At 35.0% G+C, this 24734-nt stretch overlaps 1 protein-coding gene across 2 annotated transcripts in view; it reads left to right on the top strand.

Moving 5' to 3' along the window:
- The window catches only part of WHSC1L1 (Wolf-Hirschhorn syndrome candidate 1-like 1), a 99077-nt gene that overhangs the window by 47202 nt on the left and 27141 nt on the right, over positions 1–24734 (top strand). Inside the window, exons 5-14 of one of the 2 annotated variants that reach the window (XM_004682249.2) lie at positions 4648–4802; positions 6609–7124; positions 9300–9426; positions 12542–12642; positions 14725–14770; positions 17634–17764; positions 18125–18253; positions 18936–19062; positions 23549–23746; positions 24221–24394. In XM_004682249.2, the coding sequence (XP_004682306.1) occupies positions 4648–4802; positions 6609–7124; positions 9300–9426; positions 12542–12642; positions 14725–14770; positions 17634–17764; positions 18125–18253; positions 18936–19062; positions 23549–23746; positions 24221–24394 (1704 nt within the window). Of the gene's footprint in view, positions 1–4647; positions 4803–6608; positions 7125–9299; positions 9427–12541; positions 12643–14724; positions 14771–15667; positions 17270–17633; positions 17765–18124; positions 18254–18935; positions 19063–23548; positions 23747–24220; positions 24395–24734 lie in introns of those variants that run through there. The other variant, XM_004682251.1, reaches the window with a different exon arrangement.

Raw genomic sequence — 24734 nt, 5'->3', positions numbered from 1 at the left:
AGTACACTGCTGAGGGGAGCAGCGGGTGGGCCAGGAGAGGTCTGCTGAGCCATGTGGTCACCTCCGGGGCAGGCGGGGATCGAACCCACGCGGAAGTGGCCCCAGCCTCTCAGTGCAGTGCCCCAACCCGCTGCACCACCAGGGAGGGCCTAGCCTAATATTTTAGAGGTCTTCATCCATGTTGGATCATGTATCGGTAATTCATCTTTTTTTTTTTAATTTATTTATTTATGCATACAGAATTGGGGTATAGGCCAGAAGTGCAGGGGCGGTGAGAGGATTCACCAGAGACAGAGTGGGGAGCAGAACAGGCAGACTGACGAAGTACACTGCTGATGGGAGCAGCAGGCAGGTCAGGTCTGCTACGCCATGTGGGTCACCTCCGGGGCAGGGATCAAACTCATGCTGAAGTGGCTTTAGCTTCTTAGTGCTGTGCTTTAACCTGCTGTGCCACCAGGGAGGGCCCCTACTTCATCTCTCTTAATTGCTAGTAATACCCCACAGTTTGACTGTCAAGTGCATTTTTTTTTGTTTGTTTTTTTAAGATTTATTTATGCTTATACAAGTGAGGTACAGGCCAGAGGTGTAGTGGATGAGAGAGTTCACCAGAGACAGAGTGGGGAGCAGAACAGGCAGATTGATGAAGTATACTGCTGAGGGAGGGCCAGGAGAGGTCTGTGCGCCATGTGGGTCACCTCCCTGACCAGGGATCGAACTTGTGCTGCAGTGGCTTTGGTGAGCTTCATAATGTGGTGCTTTAACCCGTTGCACCACAAGGGAGTGCCCTGGTCAAGTGCAGTTTTAAGAGAATTAGTTTTCTAGGAATCAAGAAAACATAAAACTTGACTGATGATATTACATACCTGATGCCAGTGAAGCCTTTTGTGTTGCTAATTATCTGAACTGCTTTGCAAACTGTCTTGGTTGCATATAGTCATTATTGGTTTTCATATTTTTATCAATATTGTTATTAGCCAGATTCTTAGCATTGGAAATGTATAACAATTTTCACACACAGAGATAAAGTCCTTTATAAGAACATGTTGAAAATGTTTTAATTATGTCTATTTTAGTTGTATTTCCTTGTTTAAGACTTAACTGTATAAGTTTGAGTCAAAAATACATGCTTTTTCTGTTTATAAAAATAAAACAATACATATATGGTCAAAAGCAAAAGTTGCCCATTTTCTAATACTACTATTAAAAGTTTGCGATTAGGCCCTCCCTGGGGGTGGAACGGGTTAGGATGCAGCGTTGCAAGCTAGTGCAGTTGCTTCAGTATGAGTTGTATTCCCTGCCCCGGACTTGATCCACATGGTGTGGCAGACCTCTCCTGACCCACCTACTGCTCCCCTCAGCAGTGTACTTATCTATCTGCCTGATCTGCCCCCAACTCTGTCTTTGATGAATCCTCTCACTGCCCATGCACCTCTGGCTTATATCCCAGTTCTGTATGCATAAATAAACAAATCTTTAAAAAAAAATTTAAAAAAAAGTTTGAGATTCTTTTCTCTCTACATATAATAACAGAAAATGGAGCCTTTTCCTGAATTTTATAATTACTTTTAATCCTAATATACATATATTTTTAAAAAGATTTATGTATTTATAGATACAAGAACTGGGGTATTGGCCAGAGGTGCAGGGGGTAAGAGGATTCACCAGAGACAGAGTGGGAAGAACAGGCAGATACATTAAAATACACTGCTGAGGGGAGCAGCGGTGAGACAGGAGAGGTCTCCTATGCCATATGGGTCACCTTCCTGACTGGGTATCTAACTCAGGCCATAGTGACTATATATTTAAGTTTAAAACTAGATGATTTTACCTGTACATTATTTTTCTTACATAAAAACATTTCCTCAACATTTATATATTGTAATTTTAACTTATTTTTCAGAGACAGATATACTTCTTCTTCAGTCTTTTAGATCCAGGAGTTTTTATTTCACTCTTATTTTACAGTTTTCCAGCCGACAGGAAAGAAAATGCTAACCAAGAGGCAAATTGTGTAATTTGTTTTGCCTGTAATAAATGAATGAATTCTGTGAGAGGTTGAAAGTAAAGATTAAAATGAGATTTTTTTTTCTGTTTCAGTTTTTGTTTTAAACTATAATTTAGCCTTCTTTGGAATTACATGTTTGTTTCTGAATAAATAATTTTGACTTTTGGAAACAGATTACGTTTTGTTATTTTAACCCTACTACTTGTACTCACTATTCTATCTCACAAACTGACCTATCTGTTTAGGTTATATTTCTTTTTTTCCCCTTCAAAATCCTTGGACTTTTGACAAATTGTTTTTGATTAATTATAAACAAATTTCTGTTTGGCTCTTGTCAGATTAGGTGATAAGGTAATCTGAAATGGGTGTGTGTTTCTTCTCAGAGGTATTACTGTATATGAAATTTTAATTTTATTTCAAAAATAGCTCCTTAATTTCTCATTAATATGCAATAAAACAACTTTTTCAAATTCTAGATATAATCAATGTCAGATAAAGTTACTCCAGTGTACACCTATACCCATATTTTTCTAGTTAGACTGCTCACTGCCTTTCTCTCCCTGGATTATTTTTGGACTCCCCAAGAAGGCCAATTTCTGTTATTTCTCTAATGAACTGAGATGTTTTCCTTAGGGCAGCATTTTTTCAACCCTCTTTGAGAAAGGGCCAGTTTTTTTCTTTTAATTTTCATCTCACCATGGAAAATTCTACAATATATAATAAAATTATTAGAAAAATAAAAGGCTTCCTCCTCTAGAAACAGGCCAAAAAAAGAAAAAAAGACACACACGCACAGGACCTCTGATCATGATGTTTTGGCAATTCAAATTATAGTCTAAATGCTTCCTCTTAACTTCTGTGCTTGTTTGTCATATACTGACTTGTTCTGGGAACTATAGTATCAGAATTTTAGTACTCTATAGCAACATTTCTTAAATGTTTTGGTCCCAGGACCCACTTTACTCTTAAATTTGAGGACTCTGAAAATTTTTGTTTACATGGATTATATCTACTGCTATTTATTTTAGTAAGAAATTAAAATGTAAGAACCTCCACTAACTAGTATATTTAAAAATAATCATTGTTGTCATTATGGCTTTATGAAAAATAACACATTTCCTAACCAAAAAACTAATAAAAAGAATGGCATGTCACATTTTTGCAAATCTCTTTACTGTCTGGTTTAAATGAAGCACTAAATTCCTGTATCTGCTTCTATGCTCACTCTATTATGATTCATTGTTTTGGTTGAAGTATATGAAGATAATTTGGCCTGACACAGATACGTCGATGGAAAAAGACTATTTTAATGGCTTTTTCAGACAGTTGTAGATTTTTCTGTCATACGAAAATTCAACAATTGATGAGTTAGTTGCAATATGGAATCTGAAATCAGTAAAATTTTTGTATTGTTAGATTAAAATCCATTGGTTCTCTTGCTTTTGATCTGATTTACCTTTGAAACATTGCGCACTGGCTGTTAAAAGATACTGGTTTGCTAAGTTATTCATATCTTCCAAATGTTGATCCATTCCTTTATAGATGATTTTAAAAATTATTTCAGTTATTATCACTCCTAATCATAAAACACTTTAATTATTGAGAAGTAGAACGACTCACGGGGCAGATAGTTTTTCCAAAATTATTTTTGCTTGGGAGATCAAATTTCATTACTGGCAGCAAATGCTGTCAGTTGTTTCCCTTAAAGTGACAGACTTGCTTTATTTATTTATTTTTGAGGAAATAACTGTCAAATGTTCAAATTTCAATAACCATACTTTTTCTGTCGGTAATTCTTTCAAGTAAAAATGGTAATCCCCTAAGAGTGGCCAGTTCACCTTACAACTTACACAGTCACACTAGTACTTTTCCTCAAGATAAACATCGTACAATACTTTGGCATGCTCAGTGCATATTTCACATTTTGTCACACAGAATATTAACAGATATGTATGTATTCAAGGGTTAAAATTCAGTAAAATTAATTTTTTCTGCATCAAGAACATTAGATAACAATTAAAAAAACTGTCAGTTTATGGCCACCAAGAATATGGCACTAATATGACTTGGTTTCTTTTATTGCCTTTATTTGTGGTAAGAAGCCAACACTGTTACCCACAATTGCTTTTTCAGTGTTAAGTACACACATCAACATAGTAAAAGTTGACAACATCTTGGTATCTTAATGAACATAGTTTGTTCTCATAACATCCCTGAAAGAGTCTCAGAGAGCTCTCCTTTACCTGTAGGTCTGTATATTGTATCTCTAGATAGCTAGAAAAGCAATGGTCAGCACTTGTCCTTTAAAAGTTCAAGAAATTAATATTTTTTCAAAGCAAATATCATTCATACCAGATTTGTTTGCAAAAAGGTTTGAGGCAAGGAAAAATAAATTGTATAACCAGGATAACAAAATTTGATATTAGAACTTCTGATTTTCTTAAAATGAATTTTAATCATTTGAGATGATTTTTACAATTTAGTTCTCTAAATTGATAGGCAGTGTATTAAATCTTTGGACAACACAAATCATGTAAGTTTTAATAGTAACACTTGGGAGGCTTGGGTAAGGTTCATGTTTTTGGCAAAGTGTATGTGGATGCTTATGTTCTGAAATGGTTAATAACAATTTTTACTTGCAGGTGCCCGGGAGTATCATGTCCAATTTTTTAGCAACCAGCCAGAGAGGGCATGGGTTCATGAAAAGCGGGTACGAGAGTATAAAGGTCATAAGCAATATGAGGAATTACTGGCTGAAGCAACCAAACAAGCCAGCAATCATTCTGAGAAACAAAAGGTAACTGACAGTTTATTAATATCACTCAAATGTGATTGGGTGTAGTAATTTGAAGTGTTTCATATTTGAATTAAAACAGTTGTTAGAATGATGTGTTAACTCCTAGAAGTTTGGTTTTAATGATTGTGTCATGTAGGCAAAATTATAGTACTATTGAAGTCTAGAACCATAATACAATGTTGATTCTATTTTGAATTGAATTAGTGTACTTAAATCTGACAACGTTAGTGAAATGTGGAATTGCCTTGGGTTTTCCCCTCATTTCATCATTTTTCCTTAACTCCTTTTTATTCTCATTTAGCAATCTTATTTGATGAAAATAAAGTTTTAAAAATATTGAGATAAGCACATTTTTTTAAAATAATAGTTTATTTTCACATCATTTTGTGCATTTTCCATCTCAGTTGTAATACCCATGGGCTTCCCATCACCAAATCACCCATGTGCCATCACCATAATCCAGGACACTCCCCCACCCCCCATTTTTAATCCCATTCTCCACTCCAGCCCCATAAAACGTCTCTTTTATTTAGCTGTTCATTATTATTATTATTTTCTCTCCTGAGCCGTTATATTCCTGCTATTAGTGAAGCCATCCAGTATTTTTCCTTTTCTTTCTGGCTTATTTCACTAAGCATGATCTTTTCCAGCTCCATCCATGTTTGCTGCAAAAGGCATGAGGCACTATTTTAAATGATTACTTTTAATAATTTATTTAAACTTCACATATAAATATAATATGAGGTAGATACTATTAAATTGTGTTTGAACAGATGGAGAAACTGTTACCTAGAAAGCTTAAGTAACTGGTTCAATCATAGTTATACAAATGATGGAAACATGAAATAGGTTTGACGTGGTAGTAGTCAAACTACCAAGTGGAACTACTATTCTGTTTTGACTGTAATTTTTGATCTGGTTGAGATTTATAACCAACCAATTTTAATGTGGGTCTCTCATTATTCAAAAGTTAGCTAAATTTTATCACAAAGGGGTTGATATTTGACTTAACATTTTACAGATTTATATACCGATGTCCAACATATGGCTAACAAAGCCATCTTATGGCTTCATTAGTTGATTTCTGCATTCCTGAGCCTATAATCACCTGGATAATTCCTAATTGCTTTGGTGACCTCACATACCTTTTTTATTTAAAGTTTTCTTATTTATCTTGCCAATTCAAAGTCTTCTGATCAACTGTGGACAGAGACTTATAGAAACTGTGATTCTGGTTCTCTTTTTTTTCTTCATATGTTCATGCTTTTCTATGTATTATCATCTTTCACTTGTTCCTTAGCCTTTCTCCTTTTTCTTCATCTTGTTGTTTGCATTACAATACAAACTAGCAGCACAGCTTACAATGCTGGCTTTCTACCATTTAGCTTTGTTGTATTCTTGATAGCTCTTTAGGGTATCGAGAGCTTTAGGGTATAATTTTTGATGTTGGTGTTTTATTGGCTACCGAAGGTAATTATTTTTGTAATCTTTTCTTTGCCCTCATTATTGATTGCTTTTTCATAAACATGATGGGAGATGGGTGACTCCCTCTTTGAAGAACTTACTGAGTGATTCCCTCTTTGAAGAACTTACTGAGCAGAGTGGTCCGCAAAAGAGGATTTATAGAAGAGTAGGCCTGCATGTTCTCTAATTGTGATTTTTCAGAGTTATGGAGCTAGAACATTTTATTTGACTGAAGAAACAGAAGACATTTATGTATATCTAAAAGACTACATGGGAAATGCTAATGGATTTATATGTGCCTATTAGAGTAAAGCATGTCCAATTATGTTTTTTTTTTTTAAGATTCGGAAACCTCGACCTCAGAGAGAACGTGCTCAGTGGGATATAGGCATTGCTCATGCTGAGAAAGCACTGAAAATGACCCGAGAGGAAAGGATAGAACAATATACTTTTATCTATATTGATAAACAACCTGAGGAGGCTTTATCCCAAGCAAAAAAGAATGTTAGCTCCAAAGCTGAAGTCAAAAAAACTCGAAGACCAAGATCAGTGCTGAATACTCAGCCAGAACAGACCAATGCAGGTGAGGTACCATCCTCACTATCAAGTACTGAAAATCGGAGACATAGCCAGAGGCGACATACAAGTGTGGAAGAGGAAGAAGCACCTCCTGTTAAAATTGCCTGGAAAACAGCAGCAGCAAGGAAATCCTTACCAGCTTCGATTACAATGCACAAAGGGAGCCTGGATTTGCAGAAATGTAACATGTCTCCAGTTGTGAAAATTGAACAAGTGTTTGCTCTACAGAATGCTACAGGAGATGGGAAATTTATTGACCAGTTTGTTTATTCAACAAAGGTACCTCTTTTTTCCATGAGTTTCTTTGGGGGATGATGATATTTAAAAGATGGTCAACCTTGGCATTTAAAACAAAAAACAAGTAGCACAAAATTATAGTTTATGTAACCTTTGTATCCACTGCATTAAAAATGTATGGTAAGTTTACTCTTTCAGATAGAGCAAAAAAGACATGGGCAAAAGGGCTATATTTTGGGGGTTTTTCCTTCTTTCTTTTTTCCTCTTTTGTAATATCGCCATCTGTACTAGATTAATCTTGAGCTGTGTAGCCAAAATTGAGCTTAGATTCCTAAAGTTGTGGAAGAAAACTGGGCACTTTGCCCATTTCTAGTTTGTATAGTTAGTTTTTCTTAGTTGCACAGTTTGCTTCTTATGAAATCATTTTTGTCTGCTACGGAATTAACCATTATAATAATTATACCTGCTGATCTGTTTGATTGCACCAGCAGTTTTGTTAGGCCTACGTTGACTTAGGATATCTGAATGCATTATATGGAAACAACAGAACTGTGTTTGTTCTGTAACAGTTAAATACTTTGATAACTTGGAGAAGGGTGAAAATAGCTTCTTCAAACAGCTCCTTCACTGGCCCCAGGCCTCCATTTCAGGCATTTATACTTAGTCTGAAGATTTTAAAATTCTTTCCGAACATTTGTAATACTCATTTTATATATCTTTGCACTAGTCTCCCAACCCAAATCACAATTTGGATTTGTAATTTCAATTTAGTGGAACTTTGTAAGATGTATGTTTTGAAAGATTTCAATACCTGTTTGCTAACATAGTCAATGAATATGCCTCACCAGTGATACATTTTCCTAGGGAGAAGTGTAAGAACCCTCTCTAGCCTGTTTCTGCTTATAGGCTCAATAGGTTAAGCTACTTGGAAACATTTTAAGTTACAAAACCCACTTTGGGGAGCCTCCCTGTTGGAACAGAGGTTATAGCAACACTATCAAGCTTTTACCAGCCACTGTGGTCTGAGTTTGATCCCTGGCCAGGGAGCTGACTCACATGGTGCAGTAGACCTCTCCTGTCTCATCTGCTGCTTCCCTCAGCATTGTGTTTTGGTAGATCTGCCTGTTCTGCTCCCCACTGTCTCTGGTAAATCCTCTCAACCCCTGCACCTCTGGCCTGTGCCCCAGTTCTTTAAGTTTTTAAATAAAGTTCTTAAATATTCAAAATCCACTTGGTTCTGTGGAATGAATGTTCTGCATCTTTTTTATTTTTCCACTGCAAATTGTCTTAATTTTTAGAGTTGGTTTTATCTGCTTTTGGATGCACAAATCAAATTTTGTCACCTCCTCCAAAGAGTGCTATTTTAAATGAAATTCAAGGTAAAACTGGTCTTTTCAGTATGATGGCTTTAAAAATACATTCATGCCACTATATATTCTAATCACTCCTTTGTTTCTTTAAATTAGAAATACCTAAAATGAGGGCCCACCCTAGTGGCGCAGCCAGTTAGAGTGCTGCACTGGGTAGCTAAGCCAAGTTGTGGCTGCTTCAGTGCGAGTTAAATCCCAACCTGGGAGGTGATCCACATGGCGCAGCAGACTTCTCCTGACCTGCCCACTGCTCCCCTCAGCAGTGTACTTCGTCGACCTGCCTGTTCTGCTCCCCACTCTGTTTCTGGTGAATGCTCTTGCTGCCCCTGCACCTCTAGCTTGTACCCATTTCTGTACGCATAAATAAATAAAATCTTTAAAAAAAAAAAACCTAAAATGAGACAGAACTGTAATTATACCTGCTTTTTGTTGCTCTGAATTGCTTATTGACCACATTTTGGTTACCATGAATGACATATTTCTGCATCAAGGAATATTTTATCTTATAGGATGTGATAACATTTCTACCTTTGTGCAAATGTGTTTTACTAAATGATGAAAACAACTAAAGTTCTCTTACTGTTATATTCAGGTCAGAGAATATTTTGATTTTGACAGAAAATTAGGTGACATAATTTCATTCTTTAGTGTTAGTAGATCTTTGTTTTTTTCCTACATACTCTTTTAGAAAATATCCTGTTGACTAATAGAATTGTTCTGATCATGGTTAAGATAATTCACTCTAATCCAAAGCTATAAAATCAAGCAAACTGATCATTTTAAACTACGTTTTTAAGCCAATGATGCCTTTTGCCTAGTAATCACCTGTTTTTGCCTTATTTTTAAGGGAATTGGTAATAAAACAGAAATAAGTGTCAGAGGACAAGACAGACTTATAATTTCTACACCAAACCAGAGAAATGAAAAGGCAACTCAGAATATATCCTCTCCTGAAACAACATCTGGTCCTACAGGTGGGTGTGAATGAAGAATATATCAACCTATTTGAAAGGTCATAGTTTTGTTCTGTGATAACATGACAGCTATGTTTTTAACAAACTATTAGTTGTCAAAATCAAATATCAGCTATTTCAATAGTAGAAAAGAATGTTTGAGGGGCTAATGACCTTTATTCATACAATTGTCATTTTTCCAGTAGAAATTTAAATAATAGGAAGGTTCTGTAATTAAAAGTGTAGTTATGAATTCTGCACATAAGTGAGTACATACACCATTTGATTTTCTCTCTTTGCATTTACTTTCCTAGCCTTGTCAACGCATTACTATTTTCTCCTGTTTTCCCCTACTAGAAACACATTAGTAGCTGCCCAGGCTCTTTTCCTATTTCTTGGGTGTGATGTATGCTAGCAGTGAAGTGTCCTAGGACTTTTAAATTATTGTTTATTCTCTGATTAGCAGATATCAAGAATTGAAAATCAAACTGTTATTCTTGTTTGAAAGAACAATGCTTATATTCAGGAATATTTTCTCTTTGAAATGGTCAGTGTAAATTTTACAAAGAGACAGACTTACTGAGGATCAGTTTAACTGCTTCATGCAGTTATCAAGAAAATAGTTAAATATGAGCTAGTTTGGTCATTGAGAATTTAGGAGACAAGAGTTTGGTTCTTTGTTCTTTAAATTTTTTTTTTTTTCAATCTAGGAAGTGACCAAATAATTTTCTAGAAAGTATTGAAGTCTTATATCCTAAGGCAGTAACCTTGAATCATTTGTAACTCAGGCAGACCTGTGATTCTATGGCAACAAGGGGTAAATAATTTTCTAAGAGAACTTTTTGAGTAAGAGTCTTGTTAGAAAAGCTAAATAAATAATCATTTTCAGGAAAGACTGGCCTAGCTTTTTTTAAGAAAAATATAGGGACTTCAGGATAGAGAGAGGTAATGACAGAGGACATGGGCATATATTGGATGGATCATTTTAAAGAGTATGCCTTTATCCAAAATTGAGTTGGGAAAGGGAGCTGTATTGCAGAAAGAAGAGAGTGGCAAAGTTCAGAACAAGATTTGTAACTTGTAGAATTTCAAAATAGTGCAATAAAAGTGACATTGTAATGGACTTAGATTTCACATTAATTAGTCATAATTAAAAATGTTTGTTTCCTTTGTGTATTAAAAAATATTTTGACCTCAGTTTCCCATAATTGAATATATCGTTTTGTTATCTTGACACTAAACAATAGTTAATTTGATTGTAGGCCTGGCACTTGGGCTAGGAAGATCTTTATTTCAATATCTAATCCTCCTAACTAAGGGAAAAGTAATTTTTTTTAGTAGAAGAGTATTCTTTATTATGTTTTGTTTTTTTTTTTTTTTTAACAAAGCTTGGTTTTTTTCCTTCCCTGCAACTGCTAAACATTTTTTTTATATTCTTCCTCTTTGTAATATTTAGGTTCTGCTATAAATTCTTATTATTAAAGTGAAAGATTAAAATGGAAGGTTCTAATTCTTTGTACCTGGAAAAAAAGTAACCTACTTCCTTCCTTAGGCATGCCCATGATAATTAGGTTTAAATTAATATTAGAACTTTAATTTAGGGATGAGTGGTCTACTTTGACTTAGTTTTCCCTCCACAAATCAATTGCAACTTTATTTCAATTGGTGTTAAATACTTTGAGAAAATTCTTGAGCTTTTTCCCAAAAATAGAAGAGATATACATTCATTTCTGTAGTGTGAAGAATGCATTCACAGTAGATTTCTAAGCTATTTTCTAAAAAGTCTTGTTGCTTTAGATCAAATATTATCTGCATTTGATGGGAAATTATGTTGTCATCTTTGAAGCAAAGACATTTTTGTTTTTTTAAGGCACTGTTCCCTAGTGTAGGTACTTGAATATTGATGACTGCTCTGAAGTATGGCTCTCTGGATAGTCAGATGTTTATAAGGGTAGGATATCTGTTGTCCAATACTTTCAGCAATATAAAGAAGAATGAGGGTAAAGGAAGGAGCCAATATCTTCATTTATGATTTTCCTGCTAGAATTTAATTAACCATAGCTTCGTAGCAATATATAATCATCAAACTCCCCATTCCTTCTCATTAACAAAAGAAGTGGAATCTTTCTTTGATTTGGCATTGAATTATGATGAAATAAATCATTTACACAACCAAGAACTAATGAAATAAAAAAATAAATAGGTGATATGGCAGGTTTTATTTCAATAGCTTCTGACTGATTTTGTAGGTCTTAGCAGCTTTTCCTGTGGTAAGTGAAAGATGATTATTATCTAAGAAGGACCATTTAGGTGGTCCAAACAATGAAAAGATGGAGAACAGCTGCACTGAAGGTATCATTCCTTCTCAGGGTCACAGAATGAAATCATCCCTGACTTAGTGTTCTTTCAAGTTGTGGTCTTCAATCTATGTTTTATCCTTTCCAAAAATGGGGTCCATGTGAGTTTTCTTCTGTTTACTTTCAAAGAATTTTACTGTTTAAAAACCTTAATAGTTTTTGTTTTACCATTTAACATGAAAAAGCTTGATAATTTGTTTCAACTAGTATTCTATGACAATTTCTAAAGCATAACGATTCCCTTTATATTCAGATTAATAATTTGTGCCTTTTTGTGCCTTTCCTGGTTTTTTCCTTTGGTTAATATCAATGGTAAAACATTTAAGCATACAAAGCATTGTTAAGCTTTTTACATGTAGAGTTTATTTGTTAAAATGCAAAATATGTAGTAATGGTTGAATTTTGAACCATTAATTATTAATGTCAACTAGTTAATGAAGTAATTTCATTCTTCCCCTCAAACATAGTTTCCTAAGTGGATTTATCTGCCTTTAAAATTAAACTATTTCTCTACTATTGTTATTTTTAGTTAGAATTTATGATTGTAGTACATCTTTATCTGTATAATTTAGGGTCCATTATGAATCCCAACCTCAGCTTGTCAGCCTTTACAGTTTGAGCTATAAAAATGTTGTCTGTATTCCCCAATATCTAATAGATTTTTAGTGATTTATAAATAAAAGACCAAATAAATGGATGAGAAAATTAGGGAATGTGGTCAAATCTTAAATAAATGTTAAGGCATCCTTAAAAGAATCTTTGTTTTAATTACTTCTTAGGTTCAGTAGAAAAGAAGCAACAGAGAAGATCAATTAGAACACGTTCTGAATCAGAGAAATCCACTGAGGTTGTGCCAAAGAAGAAGATCAAAAAGGAGCAGGTTGGCTTCCTACATGTAGAGAGTTAAAACATTCTATTTGTAAATGTGGCTTCTATTGGTATCTTGAAAGAGAAACTTACCCCACACTGGGTTTCCTTTCTGGACTATGTTATGCTTCAGTCCTGGTGAGTTCCAGAGCTTAATTCTAACACAGCCATCTCTGTGATTTTGCTTCAAGCATTTTCACAGAAAACAGTCAGGTGTCAGGAGATGGGAAGCCAGTGGTGCAAGACTCTTAAAGAATTCCTCATATTTAATTTGAAATTTCTGTTATGAGAAAAATGATTTAATGATTTTTATTTGGAACCATCATTGAGTTCCGTTTTCTCCTTAATTTTGATTTTGGTTTTAAGCTGCTGGTATGTATTGTTTTTATTTTTTAAACAAATCAAATTATAAGAATTATATTTAAGAAACAGATAATCTGTAGATCGTCTGATTTTTCTGTTGGTATCACAGATTTTTTGGAATGTTATTTTCCCAATGACACTTAGCCTGTTACTTGGTTATCAGCTAACACTATTTAAGTTTAAAAAAAAAAAAAAAGTAGGGCATTTGACTGAAGCGTCTTAAAACTTTGTAATCAATGTAGTAATAAATAACATTTTCAAAGAAATTTTTAGAAACTGTTACTCATTTAAATTAAATGCACAATAGAGTTTTTTCCCTAATTTTTTAATTTTAAAGTGGAAGAATATCCATTTTTACAGCTCAGACAGCTGTGATTAAATAAAAGTCAGAATAATATTAGTCCCAATATGTTATATATTTTTAAAACTACTTAATAGAGAAGAGTGTGGACTTTTCTATTTTAATTGCTTACTTCATAATTATAAACTCTCAAACTTACAAGGTGAATCTGTTGGTGTACATGATCTTATCAAACATGTAAAACAGTTTTCCCAGAAATATTAAGTAAAATTTTAAAAATGCACTAATTTGTCATTCATTTACCATAATTAACTTTCATACTTAGGAAATCATATTCCAAAAAATCTTTCTAAGCGCTTGCAAATCTACAGTATTCATTACCAAAATTAAATTGTGGTTTTGCCAACTAGTTCCCAAATTCAGCCTGTTACCAGTCATTTTAAAATTAATATGCAGAATGAGTGCTAAAATGGGACAAATTGTTAATGCCACTGTGTTATAGTTAGTAGTAGATCAATACCAGTGATTGTTTAGAAGATTTTATATTTGTATTACTAATTGTATCCTATAAAAAAGCACTTCTGTTGTATGTTTTTTTACCTGTTGTAAAAAAATAATAAAATAAATTTTTTAAAAAGCATAGAACAATCCTTAAATATTTACAAAATGTGTTTTAACATGCATATTTCACCACATCTTAAAGAAACATAAAATTCAACTCATAGCTTAAGCAGGAACTCCAAACAGCACCCTTTCTTTAATTCCGATGGTTCCTCAAATTACCACGTTTTACATATACATTGGCAGAATAACTTCTGATCTCGCTCTCCTAATGTAGGATCAAGACACTGTTCATAAGACACTCAAGAAAGTGCTTTTGCAATATCACAAACTTATTTTCTTAAGTTTGTACTAGCAGCAAAAGTATTGAGCTTCCAGCTGTATGGAGCCTTGTAGCACTCTCTACAGAGAGGGTCCTGATTCCCAGCAACTTAGCTGTGAGTGCAGGCGCTGAAGGGTCTTAAAGTGGCGTGAGTTACATTAACCTGAGTATCATAGTAAGTAAAAATTTATCCTAACATCTTTGGGGTGGGAGGGATTTATAGCAACATTGGGGCTGGTTGCAGAAACAACCCCTCTCCTGCCTCCCAGTCACTGAGGAAAGTATTTTTATTCTCTTCATATACCAAGGGAATGGTGGGAAAAGCCTGCTAGAGAGCATGTGGCTGTGTGTTGTCACTTGGAATCAACACAGGCAGTTAGGATTTAACCCTATCTGACCTTGAAACAGAGACTTTTACCCAGAAGATGGGACTGAGTTCGCATTTCACATACATTAATCACTCAACTTAGGTTGATGAAAGTATTTTTTCCCTGTTACTAAATGTGAAAAAAATTCCTTGTTAATGCTGTATTTTTATGTCCAAACAGGTTGAAACAGTTCCTCAGGCTACTGTGAAGACTGGATTACAGAAAGGTGAGTTATTATAATGTGGCTTTGCATTTCTTTGATTAAAACCAATTTTTAAGAATTATTTGTATTTCATGTATTTTTGTTGTCTCTGTTAATCATTGTTGTTGCTCTTCAGTCAATAATTTGTGTGAAATTGCAGTATTCCCTAGTGTTTGTATGTGTGTGTGTGTATGTGTGTGTGTTTGACTTATAGAATTATCTTATTCTGTACTTCCGTGTAAAAAGTCATAATTGTTTTTGGTAAATTGGAGAACACATTGTAGACTGATACTGTTTCCAACTTTTCTCCATAAGATTCTGGGGTTTCACTGGTTCATAAACTAGGGATGTGACGAATCCATTTTTTTGGGTATTCGACTGAATACCGAATAGTAGCTATTAATGTTTGTCAAACATGGACAATGACAAATCAGACAAGACACCAGATTGAAAAAAAAAAATCTTGCTACATTTATTTTTACAGTGCTGTAAAATCTTCTTGTAAATTAAAATGATTCATGGCATATTTATGGCCATCATTAGATGACCTATGCAAATCTATTTGAAATATGCACAAAGTTTAAGAAACCTTAAACTTATATCTGTATTTTCTGTGTGCAATTTGACTACAGTACAAACTCCATATAGTATGATTCGTGCGTTTTTGGTGAGCTCATTCAAACTGTATTTAATACCTGTAGTTTACTCTGGGCAAATTGCATTATTTAAAAAAAAAAATAAAACACACCAGCCTCTCTGCATTCTCGGGGAGAAGTCTGCAGCGATGGTCTCCGTGGAGATCCTCAGCAGAACTGAACAGCCTCTCGGAGGGAACACTGCTTGGCGGAGCTCCAAGAAAAGACATCGCGATCGCTGCGAGATTAGGAGGCCTGATTGCGTTGTGTTTCCACCATTCCACAGGGTCGGCGGACCGGGGAGTGCAGGGCTCTGTCAGATTCAGTGACAGCTCCGTCTCCGCAGCGATTGAGGAAACTGTGGACTGAGATTCCTGTACAATTTCATCCCAGAAACTCCAGACTTGTAGTCTCCATGCAAGATTTCTTTGTCGGCGGCTCGATAAACAGTTTCTTTGTTTTCAATTTTGATTTGCCAAACATCATTATTGGCATTTTCCTGCCTGGTTTCTTCTTCAAGACTCTGAACAATTGCTTTAACATTCAAATAATTTTTCTTTTTTTGGTCTGAGCTGGATGGGTACAGCTTAAATCAGGGGTCCAGCCTAAAAACCACCGTTTAACTTACACTGATCAACATGGACTGTTTTTGTTTTCAAATAAAGCATCATTAATGCACATCTGCAGGGTTTTGCCAAACAGCCCAAACTGTATACATTGCAATCATTAAAAGTTCTTTTTTTTATTAGTGCCGTTATCATGGAGAACAGCATGACAGCTGTCTTTGGCAGTCTTGTCATTTTTCTAGCATTTTCAGAAACTCATCGGAAATATGGCGGTACCTGTGTTTCCCTTGGAAAGCCTCTCAGTACAACACTCCTGTTCCTCTGTTAAAACTCCTTGTTAATCCAGTGATCTTGTAGGCCAAGGAAATACTTTGTGGTGGTGTTCTGGGTCCACACACCAGCAATGAAGGAGATAGAATTGTGTACTTGTGTTTTTTAATCAGCGTTAACATGGGCAGGCACCCTCATTTATAGATGTAAGGAAACATTCAGTGAAAAACTTGTAGAATGGGATGTGATAACAAGGTTCCAGTGTTCTGAGCAGTCTAACGAGGCCCACATCCTCCACCACAGAACATGGCTATATACCAAGTGCTGCTCTCACTCAGCCTGTTGCGGATCTTCATGGCCTCAGGAGACTTGTTTCTCCATGGTCTCTTCTGGACTGCACACTTCCACCATAGCTTGCTGGGCTGATCTAGATGTCTGTTTGTTGTATGGAAATTTTGGGGGAAATATTCAAAACACAAACTGTGGGTTGAAATATTAACCGTCTCCTTGGTTCCTTGGTATTCACCGTGCCTGATCTGCACATTTCATCGTGGCTGTTTCTGTATAGCCTATACTGCATTAGCCCAAGAGATTGTTGCTTTGTAACTTTTTGCACTATTGTTTTGGCTGGATTTGTATTACACACAGTTTTAAAAAAAATTCCACACTATTCTCTGCCTTTTTTTTTTTTTCATACTTCTTCCTGTACAAATTCCACATAGAGGCCTCTCATCCAGCTCTTCGTAATTTGGCTGCACTTGAACATTGATTGTCCGTTTACAGCCCTCAGCAGTGTGCCTCCTAAATGGCATGACATATGTAGATATGCTGCAGCACTTGTTCATGGTCACAATAAATGCCACTTCACCAAGGAAGTCTCAGATGAACAATTATGAACATCCAAAATTTATTTGGGGGGCAATAATCAACTGAATTGAAAAATTCGGGGGAAAATGGCACTATCCGTGTACGAATCGAATACAAATCAAAGATTTGTCACATCCCTAATAAAAACAAGATGGAGATGTCTCTGCGACCATATTTGTAAGCTACACAGTGTGTTGGGTTTATGTCTTCCCCCTCCAAATTGAATGGTTCTTTGATTGCTCCAAGTCAATCAACTTTCCTACAGTTTTGATATAGTTGATTCTTAGGTGGAACTTGGGCTCTGTTACTGAACATAGTTTTAGAGCAGGAGCATTGAATTAAATGTTTCTATAGAGCGGTTATTAAATCATTCACTGTCAGGAAGGTCAGGAGCTTATGAAGTTTTGACTTATGACTTCAGTGTTACAAAGAGCTGTTCTTTTTTTTTACACTACAGATGAGTTTGGGGAAAGAAAATATTGTCCCACAGAAAAATTAAAACAAACTTTAAGCACTATTTTAGGATTAATTTCAGTGTGTTGTATTAAGGTGCCAGCGAGATTTCAGATTCCTGTAAACCTCTAAAGAAAAGGAGTCGCGCCTCAACTGATGTAGAAATGACTAGTTCAGCATACAGAGACACATCTGACTCCGATTCTAGAGGACTGAGTGATCTGCAGGTAAATATGGCCAATGGTCTGGGCACAGTGCTTTTTTGCTTTGTAAAACCAAGTAACAATGCTTGGCTTTATTTATTTGGGGAAACTTTTTTAAAATGCATGGGAAACTAAGAAGTTGTGATTATTTTGTACCCTGTTAAGTATCTTCATCTTGCTGAGCTCTTAACAGGAACCTAGTTTGTTTGCTTTTTGCTTTTAACTACAGTTTCTCTCAAAATACTATAGTTAATGCTATCCAGGAATTTTATAAAGAAAGGAAAAATGGTGGAATCAGTTTTATTTGAGCAAGTCTTCTTAGGGTTTTCATAATACCTAACCTTGAGAAAAATTTTCTTTTTTTAAATGCTGTTTTCAATATAGGTAGGCTTTGGGAAACAAGTAGATAGCCCTTCAGCAACTGCAGATGCAGACATTTCTGATGTGCAGTCTGTGGATTCAAGTTTTTCGAGAAGAGGCGTTGGAACGAGTAAGAAGGATACTGTGTGTCAGGTAGGAAAGCTTCTATCCTGTAGGGTGAAATAGTTATATTCTGCTAATAATGCACTAGTATCTTTCTGAATTAATGGCATTACTTTAAAGCCACAGATCTGAAAGCCTTATATGGATCTTTTTTTCTCCTTTTGAGTTGGAATGCTTTTTATATGCAAATGCTATCTTACTTGTGATACTCTAGTATTAATTGAAAGTAATGATGGGAAGCCCATGGGGATTACAACTGAGATGAAAAAATGCACAAAATGATGTAAAAATAAACTTATTTTTTAAAAAAAGGTAAATGGCAGATGACTAATTTCAAAAGTATTTCCTAAGTTGATACTTTTTAAATGGGTAGCTACCATGTTTGAAAAATACTTCTCTGCCCTGTGAAGAAAAGTTAAAGTATGCAGATTTCAAAGAAAGAATTATAAAAGATCAAGTATGTGTTTTAAACTTTATTCCATATTGGGTCTGGAAATGGTTATCTAATTCAGCCATTCTCAAGGTGAGGGTTGAGGACATTGTGCATCTCTATTGTCAGGGTACTTCTTAGATACACAGATTCTTGGGCCTGTTCACATACCTACGGGATCAGAAACTGGGAGGAGGAACCCAGCAGTCTGTCTTAATGGGACCTCCAGTTGATTCTGGAGCCAACTATAGTTTGAGAACCACTGCTTTTGCCATATTACAGATTTGTGAAAGTTCTGGTGACTCTCTGATTCCCTGTGAGGGAGAGTGCTGCAAATACTTTCACCTGGAGTGCCTAGGCTTGACATCACTCCCTGATGGAAAGTTTATCTGCATGGAATGTAAAACTGGTAAGTTTACTTATTTTCATAAATATGGAAAGATGAGTAGGGAGGAATATGCAATACCACCATCTCCCATGACAGCTCATTCTCTTACCACTTTTAATCTGTCCTCCTCTCCTATAGGTATTTCAACACCATTCAGTGATTTGGATTCCTAAGATTAAAGAGCAATTAGTGATATTACTGTCAAATTTACTCCTACCGGTGCTTTTAACCATAAAATAGATCAACTCATTGAGGTGTACTTTTTCTGTTCCATTGAGATAACTATATAAAGTGTATAGATACAATTATTTTTCAGTTGGATTTGAGGTTTTTGTGTTCATTAAATTGGTTTACATACTCTTTGATGTTAATAGATTGGAATAAATGTCAATCATAAACTATAGCCATAATAATTGTACTTTTAGTAGAAAGAATTGAAATTGTAAAACATGGGAGTTCAGGGTTCACCTATTATTTCTCATCTCCCCCATGCATAGACTAACATCTATCAAAATAATAAAGAAATATGCAAGTTTATATTTTTTCTCTAGGTAGCCATGGTTCTAGTTAAAGTCAAAGAAAGTCAGAGTTGTAAGACAGTAAGTGAAGTCACCAGAGTGGTATGATAGTACTCCTCAGAGCCTTGTTCTGTGATTTTTGTTTTATAATCCATTTCTGCTACACTAAACTAAGAACCAATTGGATATCAAATATTTATAATATGCTGATCTTACCCATGATATTTTTATTATTTTTGTATTCCTCCCCTCATCTTTACTTGATATCCACAGATTTTTTTAATGATTTTTATTTGATTGTTGCCTTTTAAAATTCTTCCATTCTAAAATCCACTAGAGTAATAATTTTTTTAGTCTGAAGTATATACTTTTTTCCTTTTTAAAAAAATCATACTAGGATAGAGAGGGCAGGACAGACTGTAGTATAAGGTTATTAGTACTTTGGTTGCATACATTTGAAGAAGGGTGAACCTGTACTCCGAACACATATATACAATGTCATGAAACAAGGTTGCCTAATTAAAAATATATAAAAATGTTACTTTTTAAATTGAATTAAAATCAGATAGGCTTCAGGTGCACATAGCATACACAACCTTATTTTAAGTAAACATTTGCTGCATGCCTTGTGCTGGGAGTACTAAGCAATTTTTTTAAAGATTTATTTATTTATGCATACAAGAACTGGGGTGTAGGCCAGAGGAGTAGGGTGTAAAAGGAGTCATCAGAGACAGAGTGGGGAGCAGAACAAATGAATCTACTGAAATACATTACTGAAGGGGGGGTGCGGGGGGGGCGGAGAAGATAGGAGAGGTCTGCTGTGCTATGTGGTCAGCTCCCTCACCAGTGATTGAACTCATGCTGCAGTGGTTGGCAATAGATTGATAGTACTGTGTGTCTCTAATCTCTGCATCACTAGGGAGGCTCTCAGTCATTTATGTAACCTGCTTAACTTCTTAAGCATTTGAATTTGCTATCTCTGATTTAGATCACTTATTAAAAGGACCATATATCTTAGTATTAAAATACTCTGAGTACTTCTCTTCCAACTCCAGATTGCATTAGAACTCTGCCAACAAAAGTTAGATATAATCTAATTTGGTAAAAATCTATTAGGAAATTTAATGGGAAATGTGCTTTGAAAATGATTAAGTAGAACAAAGTTGTAGGGCTCATACTTCCTGATTTCAAAACTTACTACAAAGCTATAGTAATTAAAACGGTGTGGTACTGGCATAGAGGCATATAAGGTTATTCCATTATATGGAAAGCTCAGAAATGGATATTTTCATATAGAGTCAGATGATTTTTTGACATGGTGTAAAGGCCAGTCCTTTTCAACAAATGTGTAAAAAATGGATATATACATCAAAAGAATGAAATTGAGCCTCTGCCTAATACCACAAACAAATTAATTCAAAAAGCATCAAAGACCAAAACATAAGAGCTAAGACTTTAAAATTCTTTGAAGAAAACATGGTAAAGCAATCCATATCATTACATGTGGCAATGATTTCCTGGATATGGTACCAAAAACGCAAAGAACAAATAAATTGAACTTTATCAAAATTAAAAACTTTATATACTAAAGGGTGCTATCAACAGAGTGAAAAAGCAACCCACATAATGGGGGAAGATATTTACAAATCACATGTCTGACAAAGAACTAATACCTGGAACATAAAAATTCACACAATTCAACAACTGCTAAAAGACCAGAACAACTCCATTTATAAACATTAGGTACGTCCAACATCACGGCTAACTTTCTATTTAAAAAAAAAGAAAACTTTCATATATTTTTTTCTTCAGATTTTTGTAGTAAAGAAAAATGGGCAAAGAAATTGAACACTTCTTTAAAGATTATATATAAATGGCCAGTAATAACTTTAATTTTCATATGTAAAGCAGGAAGTACAAAGTGAAAGCTTATAATCACAATAAAAAATTATATAACAGAAAATTATCACTGGATATCTAATTCAAACTGTAGGCTCAAGGATAAAGAGAAAATATAAGATTATCCACAGTAAAGATAATTACCTTAAAAAATAAGGCAGGCCCTCCCCAGTGGAGCAATGGGTTAGGACACAGCACTGCAAGCTGGCCACAGCCGCTTCAGTGCAAGTTGGATCCCTGGCCCGGAAGGTGACCCACATGGCATGGCAGACGTCTCCTGACCTGCCCGCTGCTCTCCTCGGCAATGTACTTCGTCGATCTGCCTGTTTTGTTCCCCACTCTCTCTGGTGAATCCTCTCACCGCCCCTGCACTTCTGGTCTGTACCCCAGTTCTGTATGCATAAATAAAATCTTAAAAAAAAAAAAAAAAGGATACTGACAAAAATGTTGTATTTTGTTGTTCTTTGTTTACAGACATTTTTCTGCGTTAAAAAATACTCTAATTTGGGGGGGTTACATTTTTATTACTCCATCTATGCAGATGTTCTACTTATCACCCACTAAATCACTCTTGGAATACCCTGTCTACTTCTCCATACCTGCCTCCTTCCTTGCCTCTTTACCTCCCACCCCCCCAACCCCCAACCCCCGTTTTTCCTGCATCTTTATTAGCTCACTTATGGATGATCTGTTCCATGTGTGTTGTCATTCGTATATAGCAGTTTAAAAGGTATATTTATGTTATTTTTAAATTTACTATTCTAATTGTACAAATAATGCACAAATACAGTGTTATGAAAGTATTAAAATTTTAGCTCAAACTGAAGTTCCTTTTGATTCTTACTCTTAATAGAATTCTACTTAATTCTAGGCCTTACCAGAGGTAATTACTGTTAATCATATTGGTATGTGACCCCTGTGAATGTGTGTGTCTGTCTGTGTGTGGTAATAAAATTGTGTTATACCATTATTCTGTAGCTGTCTTTTCACTAAGTTTGTCTTGAATCTTTATGTCAATACAGATACATTTTGTTTAGTGGCAGCCTAGAGTTTCCTAGTACCCAGGTGTCATTGTTTATTTATTTAACTAGTCCCCTAATTGTAGAACCCTGAGTTGCTTTCAGTTGTTTGCAAATAATACTTCACTCAACATCCTTTTATATGTAAGTCTTCCCTATGCAGATAAAAAAGAAGTGGAATTCCTAGGTGACAGGAAGGGATGTGCTTTTATTTAAATGGCTATTACCCTGTTACTTTCTATGATATTTCCTCCCATATAAACTACCAGTAGTAGATGATTACTGTTTCTCTGCACCCTAATCAACAATTGGCATTATCAATTTAATTTTTTAATGACATTGTGGTGTTACTATTTACCTGATTACTGATGAAGTTAAACATTTGACTTCTGTAATTGCTTATTCCCATCTTTTACCTACTTTTATATTAGTCTGTTTTTTGAACTTATTGACATATCATTCTTTATAAGTCTTTGCTGATATGTAAAAAACATAAGATCTATATGTTTTCTCCATATATAACTTGTATATAAAAGCAGTCCTTTTCTTTGTTACATGTGTTTTTCCACATTTGTTTATTGTTTCTTTTTTCATTTTTTGATTTTAATTCCTTTAAATGTTTGGCAAATTGACTAGCCTAAAAGTTTTCTTTGTTGGAAGAATTTTCATTATGACTTTCATTTCTTTGAATTCTTCATATTTTCTGTTTATTTTTTTGCTAGTGTTAGTAGTTCTGTTTTTCTGGGATTCTTTCCAGTCATCTAAATTTTCTAATTCACTGACAAAAAAGTTTAGTGATGTCCTTTTATTATGTATTAAGCACTACTAGGATTTGTCGTGGTGTTCCATTTTTCATTTATGGTATTGTTAATGTTGCTGCTTTTCCTCCTGTTAGAAGTGATAATCAGTTGGTTTTGTTAATCCAACCCTATGTATCTTGATTTCACTTTGCTCTTGGAGTGCTTTCACTGAGTGTGGAATTTGACTTGGTAACCTCTTTCTTTCAGCATTTTACTTATGAAGACTATAGTTTGATCATATTTTATACATGTTCCTCAAATTATTTTCTAGGACAGCACCCATGTTTTTCATGTAAGGTGTCTGGTACAGATGTGAAGCGTTGCTCTGTTGGTGCTTGTGGGAAATTTTATCATGAAGCCTGTGTCCGCAAATTCCCCACTGCCATCTTTGAATCAAAAGGATTCCGTTGTCCCCAGCACTGCTGCTCTGCCTGCTCAATGGAGAAAGATATCCACAAAGCAAGTAAAGGTAAAACAGGGCTAAGGAAGGGGACAAGGCTTTTTGTTGTTATAAGTGCAGTGGTAAATAATTATTTATTATATTATAAAGAACAATGGCATTCTCCCTCTGCTTATAGTTTATAACAACTCAGCCACAATCAGTAGCAGGCTAAGTGAAGATTAGGCTCTCATTCATTCAAACCATTAAAAAGAAAGCTACATATGTTCAAAATTATCCTTGAAAATTTCTTTAATATGGTTCATGGAAATGACAAACAACCATCACTCCAGCTCTGAACAGACAACTCTTTGAGTGATCTCTAGGTGGGTGCTACATTTAAAGGGCAAATAACATAAGAGTGACAGCCAAACAGTGAAGAAAAATGTTTGTGCCTTTAACCAATAGCAAATGGGAACTCAAAGAACCCAGCTTCAAAAATCTCATGTAATATACATCTGCTGTCCTGATACATAGATTCCTTTTTGACTTGTCTTTAAATAGGTCGCATGATGAGATGCTTGAGATGTCCAGTGGCTTATCACTCTGGAGATGCTTGCATTGCTGCAGGAAGCATATTTGTGTCCTCCTACATTCTCATCTGTAGTAATCACTCCAAACGGAGCAGCAATTCTTCCTCTGCTGTAAATGTAGGCTTTTGTTTCGTTTGTGCAAGAGGTGAGTGCCAGTTCTTTCTCTTTCTTTCTGAATTCATTGACATATTTCTCCATAAAGTAGATTTTAAGTATTATCCTTGAGAGAGATTTATGCTTCCAGTAACTAATCCCTTTTATAACATTAGATATCCAAATTGTTAGAATGTTACTTTTTAAATTCATTAAGTTGAAATCTGTGTTTTAAAAAATAACTTAGAATTATAGATAAGTTCTTAATGTTCCTATTGAAGCATCAGGAAATTACTTCCTTCTGCTCACGGTTCTTCTATTCGAATTAAACTTTTCCATTTCATATCCTTTAGTCCATAGTTTTCAACTTGCTGAGATTTCATTTGGAAAGG

This window comes from Condylura cristata, unplaced genomic scaffold (genome assembly GCF_000260355.1).
Source record: "Condylura cristata isolate star-nosed mole 26May11 unplaced genomic scaffold, ConCri1.0 scaffold00014, whole genome shotgun sequence".
In the NCBI taxonomy this organism is placed as follows: domain Eukaryota; kingdom Metazoa; phylum Chordata; class Mammalia; order Eulipotyphla; family Talpidae; genus Condylura; species Condylura cristata.
Note: the sequence above shows the minus strand (reverse complement) of the source record. Positions and strands in the feature narration are given on the sequence as shown.